The sequence below is a fragment of the Phodopus roborovskii genome, unplaced genomic scaffold (assembly GCF_943737965.1).
Source record: "Phodopus roborovskii unplaced genomic scaffold, PHOROB, whole genome shotgun sequence".
Taxonomy (NCBI): Eukaryota; Metazoa; Chordata; class Mammalia; order Rodentia; family Cricetidae; genus Phodopus; species Phodopus roborovskii.
Genome location: NW_026125444.1, coordinates 20,580,047 through 20,590,471, shown reverse-complemented (window position 1 = coordinate 20,590,471; position 10,425 = coordinate 20,580,047). Strand labels below are relative to the sequence as shown.

General features: G+C 45.8%; 1 protein-coding gene across 4 annotated transcripts in view; it reads right to left on the bottom strand.

Moving 5' to 3' along the window:
• Positions 1-5,096: 5,096 nt before the first annotated feature.
• Positions 5,097-10,425, bottom strand: part of Nup205 (nucleoporin 205) — a 69,049-nt gene continuing 63,720 nt past the window's right edge. For all 4 annotated transcript variants that reach the window (XM_051175896.1, XM_051175892.1, XM_051175893.1 and 1 more), the window contains exons 39-43: positions 8,264-8,430; positions 7,507-7,630; positions 6,941-7,069; positions 6,291-6,349; positions 5,097-5,461 (exon numbers count right to left, since the gene is read on the bottom strand). In XM_051175896.1, coding sequence (XP_051031853.1) covers positions 5,309-5,461; positions 6,291-6,349; positions 6,941-7,069; positions 7,507-7,630; positions 8,264-8,430 — 632 coding nt within the window. In that variant the 3' untranslated portion in view covers positions 5,097-5,308. The remainder of the gene's footprint in view (positions 5,462-6,290; positions 6,350-6,940; positions 7,070-7,506; positions 7,631-8,263; positions 8,431-10,425) is intronic.

Here is a 10,425-nt window from a genome sequence, read left to right as displayed (position 1 = left end):
CACTGTGGCGTACTCACAGCCGACCTCCCATCTCAGGGTTCTTGAAACTACAGCTGAGGGGGGCAAGGTGTGGACGAAGCGTGGAAAGAGGGATGAGGGTGGCCATTTTCAGCCAAAGGGAGAGGGACATACCAGCAATACAATCAAATGCACACATTTTCCATTAGTCCCCTAAGCACCTGAGGGAACATCTCAGAGGGTTACAAAGTGTCATTCCATCACACCCAGCCCTGTCCTGACATCTGTCTGTGGGAGGCTAGTTGCCATTTCTGATACCTTACCAAAGAAAAGGGGCAATATGTCTTCAGTGAGTGCCGATGTGTGAGCGTTTACGTACTGGCTCCTCACAAGTGCAAACTGAAGCTCAGAAATTTTAAATAATCTGCCCAAATGGGATAGGGTACAAATTCCAAGTGTGATTTTGAAGCCTAAACGTTTCTTGTTTGGGGTTTTGTTGTTGTTTTCCAAGACACAGTTCTGTAGACCACCAGGCCAGCCTCTACCTTCTGAGTTTAAACTTTCACAAATTAGGCCATGCTGGCCAGTGTTTTCTAGATGAAACGGCTAACATAAACAGCAAGATCTGCAGACGTTAAAAGTGTCTGACCAAGTCTACACCATGAAAGAAGATGCCGCCTCTGCCCATCTTATCCATTTTGAAGGGGAGGCAGACTCAGGTCAAGAGGACACCAGAGGGTGCCCAATTAACACTGTGCTGAGAATCCAGAGGGCCGAGGGCCGCTTCAGCCTCTCTCCTTAAATGTTGAAAACTTCCAATTCCCAAATCAAAACCCACATTAGTGCAGAGCAGCTTAGTCCTACACCAAATACACTCATTCAGCAAGCACGCAAAATGTTGTGTGAACTGAATTCACATTTCCCCTAGTTATCAGGGAGCATCAGATGCAGAAGGGCCAGTCCTATCGTCTTACACTAGCTGGTAGATAATGCTTTTGAAAGTGACTCCTAACAAGTAAACAACTGTGAATTGCCCCTACCTCCTAAACCAATGCAGTTAGGACACTGAAGAACCCCAGAGGCAAGCAGAGATGCAGGCCTGTCTTTGTGGGGCAGGTGGTTTATGTCAACGATCCTGTTTGGGCTAACTGGATTAAAAGCAACTCCTTCCCGGGGGCACCAGGTGCCCCCTGACCATCTGAAAGAAAGAGGATAACTAACTGACTGCTTTATTGGAATCAGAGGGTGAGACATCAAGTTTGGAAACTCTTCTGAAAACTGGACTGGCAAGTTCTCCTGGAATCCTCAACAGACCATTTTAGAAACTTTTTTTTTTTTTTTTTTTTTTTTTGCCAGAAAACCTGTTAATCCAAAACGGAGAACTGGGTTGTAATTTGCTTTTGATTCTCATTTTACAGGCCTCTCCCATAAGGGGGGGGGGGGGCGTCTATTAAGAGTCCCCTGTAGGGCAGCCTGACTCATTCCCCAAAGCGTGCAAACTCGGAAGGACTGAAGAGGGCTCCGTGAGTCTCTCGCTCCGACCTCATGAGGCGGCTGACTTGACTAATGCATGCCTTGTGAAAGGCACTTTTAAGGTTCTCAAAATGCCAGGTATCAGGCCGATGGGGGTCGGGCGGGGAGCAGGAGGCAAGCAAGTCATTAAGGACCTCTCTGAGCAAACTTGCACTAACTAGGATTTCGCTGCGGGCTCACAGCGAGCGGCCCTGGAAACGCACCGACCTCCCAGACACCTCCAAAGTTTTCAGAACTCTAAGCCCAGGCAAAGGGCCGAAAGGACCTGGCAGAAGGCCGGAGGGAGCCGCGCGAGCCTCCCCAAGGGGCGGCGACCGGCTCGAGCGCCGAGTTCGGAGCTGTGCACCGCCGACCCTGGGCCCCGAGAGCACCAGGCGCCCGATGCGATGCTCCGAGGCTCCACTCACCAGGAACTGGAGCATGACGCCGGTGGGGAGGGCGACGAGGGTGTGAGAGCGGCTTCAGCTCCAGCTCTGCTCCCGGACTCCTGCCCAGCGCGAGGGCGGAACCCCCGCCAGCTTCCGGTTCACGCCCGGCCCCGCCCTCTCCGTCCCCGGAAGCGACTTTGCGGTGCCGCAGCGCCCCCTGGTGGCCATCGCCGGGCGAGGAGCAGGTCCCCGCCTCTTTGCTCAGGCCCAGGAACTCGCCTTAGGCCAGTCATGCAGGCAATTGTGATAACACAGTGGGACCTGGGGCTTCCTGACCTACTCAGTCAGGTTGAGGGTGAGGTGGCGGGTCCCATGCCAGGTGAGCCTTCGCATAAAAGTCCGCGCTAATCGCCCCCACAGCGGACTCAGACCGAAAGGGTGTGTCTCATTGTTTCAAAAGCTCCCAGATAGTGCTGTGCAGCCCAGTTAAGGGCAGTCCTCAGACCTATGATAAAGAGATGCTAGAAGTCTGGCTCAGCTGCATCCATGTAGTGACTGCTGACAAAGAACATGGTCAAGAAGACAAAACAGCCCCCTACAGAATGGGAAAGGTCTTCACCAACCCCACATCTGACGGCTGATTTCCAAAATATACAAAGAACTCGAAAAGCTAGACATCAAACTACCAAATAATCAAATTTAAAAATGGCATAAGAAACCAGGTCAGCAACTCAAGCAGGGCAGGAACCTGGAGGCAGGAGCTGATGCAGAGGCCAAGGAGGGGTGCTTCCTTTTTCAAATTTATATTTTACATTCCAATCCCAGTTCCCCCTCTCTCCTCCTCCCCCACCTCACATCTACTCCTTGGAGAGGGTAAGGCCTCCCCTAGGAAGTCTGTTAAGTTTGTCCCATCATCTAGTTGAGGCAGGACCAAGGCACCTCTCCACCCTACACCCGTGTCTAGGCTGAGCAGGTTATCTCTCCACATAGAATAGGCTTGGTGTCACAGGACACACTGATGTGAACTTCCTGATGAGGTATGCCCAGGGAACAGCATCACCTATCAAGTGGATTCTGGTGGAAATATTCACAAATCTAATCAAAAGACAAGAATGGATGTTCTTTCTAACCGGCTAAAACCTGTCAACTTCTCACCCTCTTAGAAGAAGGGGAGCGGCAAGGTTTGCAAATACAGATGACTAGAGGGGTAAATGTATGTACCATGTGATTCTTTTTTAAAGGGTTTGTTTGAGACAGTTTTCTGGCTGTCCTAGAACTCACCCCTAGCTCTGTGTAATTCTTAATTGAATCTTTTTAAAGTTTTAAAGACAACTGAGGATATGTGGATACAGAGGGCATATTACGAGGCTCCGCATTTTATAGTAAAATGTCTAAAACATGGAAATGTTGTTGGTTAGGAATCATCTGGGCACAGATACCAACTGAAGGAAGAAGCCAGAACGCATGCCCATCAAAAGAGAAAGGAAACGTGCACACTGTTGACAGCTAGTGACTCTAGGCTAAAGGGGTCCCTTGTCTTCTGCTCCCAACTCTTCAGAAGGTCCAATTTTGTCACAGTAACTTGAGGAGAGTTGTATTTGGAAAGAACTAAATTCACACCTTTTACAGCACATAAACCAGTCTGTCAAAGCTACAGCAATAGTGGTAACAACGAGAATATACTTTTTGGAAGTACCAGCTCCAGTATACTGATTAACTCAGTAAAAATGAATTAAAGCCCTCCTTAGTTAACTTAGTCCTTTCTGAGGGATAGTCTTATAAACACTAAAACCATACATCACAATATCTTAACCCTGCTTCTCTCCCCTTTGCTTTGCAGGGGAGCCCTACATAACCTCTCTCTATGGCTCGTGTTAGAGCCTGTCAGGCCTTCCTACCTCTACCCTTTACCCTCTGCTGCATGAAGCAGCAGTTCTGGTCAATTGCCCTGCCGCTGCTACCGGCATCACCCACTCCCACTCCTTCCCACTGCCCTGCTGACCTCTGGGTCAGTCCTCTGCACTTCTGCAAGAACTGATGAGCTAAGAAAGGTAATGCTTTAGAAGATAAAGACAACCTTTAGATCCAGCAGAAGCAGGTGGATCTCTTAAGTTCGAGGCCAGCCAGGTCTACACACAGAGAAACCCTGTCTGGAAAAACCAAAAGAAATAATGATGCTGATGCTGATGCTAGGCCAGTAAGGTGGCTCAGTGGGTAGAGGCACTTGCCACCAAGCTCATCATCCTGAAACCTTCATGGTGAAAAGAAAACTGGCATCCCAAGCTGTCCTCTGGACCCTGTGCAAGCTATCATTTCCTCCGGAAGCGTCTCAGGTTCACATTCAGTTATTTGTACGTGGGTACACTTGTGCCACCATGCACACACGTGTAGAAGTCGGAGGGCAAATGCTAGTTACGTCTGTCTCTACCAAGTAGGCTCCAAAATTCAAATTCGGGCCGTCAGACTGGCAGCAAACATCTTTATACACTGGCCATCTTGCTGCCGGCCCAATGCTGTGTCCTTGGTGACAAGGGGCGGGAGGCAGATGTCAGGGGCAGAGCATTTGCTAGCGAGCGAGGCCCTAGGTCCTCCCAGGATCACAAAAGAGGGCCAGTGCGCGAGCTGATGTTCTGACATACCGGATCCAGTTATATTCTCACTCATGTCCCAGGACTTGCGGCTACTCTCAGGACACTTTCTATTTAAAGGCTGTTCAGCTGGTGGGCAGCCAGTTACTTTCAAAATATAACAATGACCAAGTCACTTAACTAAAATGATTACAAGCTGGAAAAATTTTATTGTGAAATTTAAAACAAAAGCCACCAACTATAATACCGTGGACTGACAGCAGCCCTTCACGTAGCAGGCTAGAGTTGCTGCTGGAAGGGAACGCAACCTCCAACGGTGGACACAGGAGAGTGGTGATTATGTAATGTTTTCCTCAGTGGAAACCACATTAATGAGAACACAGGTAGATGATTAATTTGAGAATTGTCACAATCCTTTCAAAGAAACCACAACGGACTGTGCTGCCATTTGAAATGCAGGAAAGAAAGGCAAAGCTAACTTTAGGAGACGCATAGCTGTAGTTCATTGCCCACTCTGCTACGGAGCACCTCAGCATCAGAAGGCATGCACACAACAACTGAAAACAACCTGTGCTCTAATTGTGTTCAGAATCTCTCCAGGGAAAAAAATCAAGACATCTTTAGATGAGTCTTAATAATTTCAAAAGACTCATCATAAATTGTTTTGTTATTTTTTAAAAAGTATTTTATTGTTCACAAGTGAGGGTGAAATAAGGCAGAGGTTTACATTAAAAGATGTCCATATATCAAGAAAGAAATAGCAAAATATCTTTTGGTCATAATTTAGAAATAAAGTCATCTATAAAAAGGAGATGGTTTTCCTCAGTTCATCTCTTCCACAGGAGAGTAAAAGCACAGTTCTCAACTCCTTGATATCCTCAGCAGGCCACGGATACGCCTGACAAGCGCCTGTATGAAACTATAGCGAGACCGGACTTTTGAATACAACCCTTCAATGTCCAGAAGTTTCTTTTGTAGCGATTCTCCAAAGGCATTGATGGCATCAGACTGCAGCTGGAGGTGACACAGATAACCTTTCATTACTCCATTGTTTTCCCAGCATTCCGACCTTTAACACTGCTACATTACTCTAACGTGGGTACACCGCACATACAGACTGTGCCTAGCATGTGCCAGGCCTTGGGTTGAACCCAGCCCCACCGTTACCCCACACCCACCTCACCCACACATACATTCACAAAAGGCACTTTTCTAATGTAAAACACTATCAGATTTTGCAATGAGGTGCCAAATTAATTAAAAACTTACACTTTTATCTAAGAATGTTTTGTGGTTTTAATTCCTGTACAAATTTGTATAAACTAATTATATATCTTTAATAGCAACAACTGCTTAGGAGGCTAACAGACACACAAAAACAGCTCCTAAAGGCCATACCAAAAGTTGTTAAAGGGCTCGGTGGCTAAGAGCACCAGGTGCTCAACGGGATGATGGAACAGACTTAGACTTCCTAGGGGAGGCCTTACCCAGTTAGAGGGGCAGATGGGAGCTGAAGTGGAAGGGGGTGGGGATGGGAGGGGAGAGGAAGGAGGGGGAATCGGGATTAGAATGTAAAAAAGAAATTAATTTAAAAAAAAAAAAAAAAAGAGCACTGGCTGCTCTTCCAGAGGACCTGAGTTCAATTCCCAGCACTTGCATGGCAGCTCCCAACCATCTGTAATTTCAGGCTCAGGAGACCTGATGCCCTTTCTGACCTCTGTGGGTACCTCATAAACACATAAAAAATTCTTTATTTAAAAAAAAAAAAAGTGTTCACTTTCCACTCTTACGAATAAACTACGTTTCCTTTTAAAGAGAAAAGAACATGAAGACGGAGCCTTACCTGGTCTATATCATGTTGGCTCACTAATGCCAGCCCACTTCTAAAGTCCAGGTTGGGTTCTGAGGAAAAGGAGTGTGGAGATCAGAAACACAGTGAAGTAGCCCTGCCAGCAGCAGCACACGGACACTGTGATTAGGACCTCAACTCAGCTTTGTGTGCTGGAGCCCTGGGACGCACACCCTGTCCAGGGCGACTCTCACCCTTCCCTTAGGAGGCTAACACATCCATTCAACTCCGAACACAAGGCACAAGAACCATGCCTGTATCTATTCTTCTGGAAAAGTAGCTCTGATGTGACTGGGCAGATGGGCAAACCTAACTTTAGGGAAACAAAGGACAACAAATAAACAGGCTCCAGAAAAATTTCCCAGGGGCAGAAAGTAAAATACAAAACAAAACAAAACAGCTCTCTACCATTCAGATTCACTGAGGAATCTGAAACATAAAATTTAAGGTCGCTTGGAGTAGTTTGTGGTGTACAACCACAATCCAGCTACTCAGGGGGCTGGATCAATTGGACCGGAGATGTTAGGGCCTGTCTGGCAAATAAAACAAGATCTTGCTACAAAAAAACAAACACAAAAAGCTGGCTTTCCAGGGCAGTAAAATGCAGACACTTCCCTGGCTCATTTGTTTTGAGAACAGCTTACCTTGTAGCCTTCTGCTTTTAAATAACATCCTACAGGCAAACAAGGAGTCCTGGGAATCCGTTGGAGTGCAATGTAACAAGTAGTACTCCAGATGGCGCCAAAGAATAAACAGGCAGGTCTCTATGATAACTGGAGTTCAGATTAAAGAAGCTCACCATGTATTCGTTTACAAATCAGTTTCCCAGGAGGAGAAAAGAAGAGCCCGTGATTAATTGTGCACCATGAACTTTCTCTAACAGACAAGGATGAAGTTCCACTGAACATGCTTCCAGAAAAAGCTGCAATGTGAGCTATGGGAGGTGAGGCCCACATGGTACTGTGCCACCAGCCTCTTGCCCAGACAGTAAGCATCTGCAGATTTTATAGTATCCCTCGCTACTCCAGGAGGTAAGAATAAAAACAACAAGAAGGAAATACAGTAGGTATTTACTGGGCAAAAAAGATAGGTCACAAAATAATAATTATGTCCCTTCCCATACGGTTTTGGTAGCTGAATGATGTCAGAATTAAGTAAGTACTGCCACACTTTAGGGCCTGCACTCTGGGCTGTGGCTGCTAAAGGATACAGGAACAGAGGGACAGCAGCTTGGCACGGTTATTGATGAGCTTCACCAGACGCCGCCTCGCTAAGACACACTTCTGTGCAGTAGAGATTTTATCCACACCAGCAGGCATCACCGACTGGCACAACTAAGGAAAAGAAAGAGTATAGATTTTCATAATGTACTATGAACAGGTCACTGTAAGTACTGTGACAACACTCAGATGTACTCATACAGCTTTGTGGACAAGAGTTAATTATCAAAAGATGAGATTTAAAGAAGCAGTCAATCCCCACATGAATGTTTATCTACTGCCTTTGAAAGTCTGACAGACACTTCCAACCCACAAGTGGCTCACCAGCCCTTGGTGCCCGATTAAAATAAAATAAATAGCCTTTTAAGCAGTAGGTGAAAAACTGGCATGTGTCTGTCAGGTGTCTCCAGGGCCAAGTGGAATGGTGGTGGGTAGGTGTGAGACATAAGTGATCAGGACTGAGATGTCATCCCATCTGTTTGGGAACTTCAGTACATCATGAAAAGGCTGAGGACAGACAACTGCCCAAGTTCTACTGCAAAAACGTTTGCAACAGGGAGCCCCATTTCTCTGCAGCGTTTGAAGAGAATCCTGGGAGCTCTTTATTGGGGAGGCCACCCTCAGGAGACATTTGGGTGTTTCTGAAGTCAAGAGGTCCACGCTTACAAGGTATGCGCAAAGGAAAATAGGTGCCTTGTACCCAGCCTTTGTTGGTGCAGCAAAGACAGCTCATTTCAAGGTTCATACCTCTTTTATCTCATCCGGGGGAAGTTGTTCTACATTCTGTAGTTTGTTGACACTTCGTCGGTGACTGTCATAATAGCTAAAGAAATCACTGGCACTCTGTTTCAGCAAGTAGACAATAATGCCCAAGCCAGGCAGGCGCCAATAGGGAACCATCGGAACCTGGGCATCTAACAGGTAATAGAAAACAGTGTTCTACTTAGACACATTTTCTATCAATTTTGTTTGTTTGCTTGTTTTAAGAGGGAGAACATGAAAGCAGGGCTCTACAATCACACAAATTACACAATGGAGAATCCTACATTTGGGGAACTCACAGGGGTCAGCTCACCTCCAGTTCCGTGGATGGGTCTCACCCTGGGAAAACAACCTTCTATGAATTTTAAGCCATCTGTAAATACTGGAGATGCTCTATAATTTAGGTCATGTAGGATATGATTAATATCAACTCAAGACTACATTTAAACACCACTGCTGGGGCTGGAGAGATGGTTCAGTGGTTAAGAGCACTGACTGTTCTTCCAGGGGAAGCCAGTTCAATTTCCAGCACCCACATGGTGGCTAACAACTACCTTCTGTGACTCCAGTGCCAGAATATCTGCTACCCTCTCCTGGCCTCCAAAGAACTGCACACAAATGGTGCAAGCATGCATGCAAGACAAAACATTCATGCACATGAAATAAAGCAAAACCTCAAACTAAACAAACACTTGTTAGTGTTTAAGTGCCACTGCAGTCAGGCACATACTTAAAGCTGGAGTCCCTAAGAGAGTAAAGAAATACGGCTAGTGGGCAGCTTTTATTAGCTGAAGATCTAGGCTTTATGAAAAACTATACACCCACCTGTATAACCAAACCGCATGTACTTTATTAAAGATTTAGGATTTGGGTGTTTTGCCTTCATGTATGTATGTACCTCGTGTCATATCTATGATGGTGTGAGCCACCCCTGAACCTGGATCCTCTTCAAGAACAATGTGTTCTTATCTGCTGATCCAGTTACATACATACATACATACATACATACATACATACACACACACACACACACACACACACACACACACTTACTTTGATGGGTTCTTGACCCAAACTGAAACAATTCACACCTTGTCCAATGGTTGCAGTTACATGTATTTACTTCTAATCTGCACTGTTCTGGTTGCTGAACTGACAGCTTTAAGTCATTCTTCCAAAGAAACACTTGAAAAATTAACTGGATTTAATTTTAACCCGTCCCGCTACAACAACTCACTCTGGGAGCAAAACACAGCAACCCACCTTTTATTTGGCTGCATTTCAGAGAGGGTGCAAAGGAACAGTGAGTTCAGGAATAGCCCGAGCTACAAATTTAGTTTAAGAAGAGCCTGGGGTACATAGGAAAACACTGTCTCAAAGAATAGAAATAACAAAGCCACTGGTGGACGACTTTAAATCAAAAGGGCTCTCTGGACAGGGTTACTAATCACTCTATACCCAACCTAGTTAAGCTACCCACACTTTGGAGCAGCAAACTTGGAAGATTCCCTGGAAAGCACCAAGTTCCATTATCACTAAGCCAGTATCCAACAGCTTTGTCTTCTGTGTGTCCCACAGGATGGCAATCTGACCTCCACTATTAACTTTTGAAGACACCAGAGGCTAAGCCAGACTACCTAGTACCTAAAAGGTTACTGTCACGTGACAGAAATGAGGGACTGTGAACACCACGGCCCACTCAGACACCGAATCAGCATGAACTGATTCGCATATGAAGTTAACTCAATGAGTGTCATACATCTCACCCAGCTAGCTCTCTTCAATCCTAAAAGCTTTCTTTGGGATCTCTGCTACTATTTAAAACTACATTCCTCTACATGGCTCTTATGGTTTTAGCCTCAAAAATCCAAAAATCCAATCCTTAACCTCTATGCTCCCAGACTCACATACTTTATTTAAAAAGTCATTTTAAAACAGGCAGTCATGGTGCATGCCTTTAATCCCAGTGGGCAGAAGCAGAAGGATCTCTGAGTTCGAGGCCAGCCTGATCTACAGAGTGAGTTCTAGGGCAGCCAGGGATACACAGAGAAACCCTGTCTTGAAAAACCAGAAAAAAGAAAGAGTCATTTTAAAGTTTCCCATTAGTAATTCATCAAGAATAAACTGCATCTAATTGGGACCAAGAG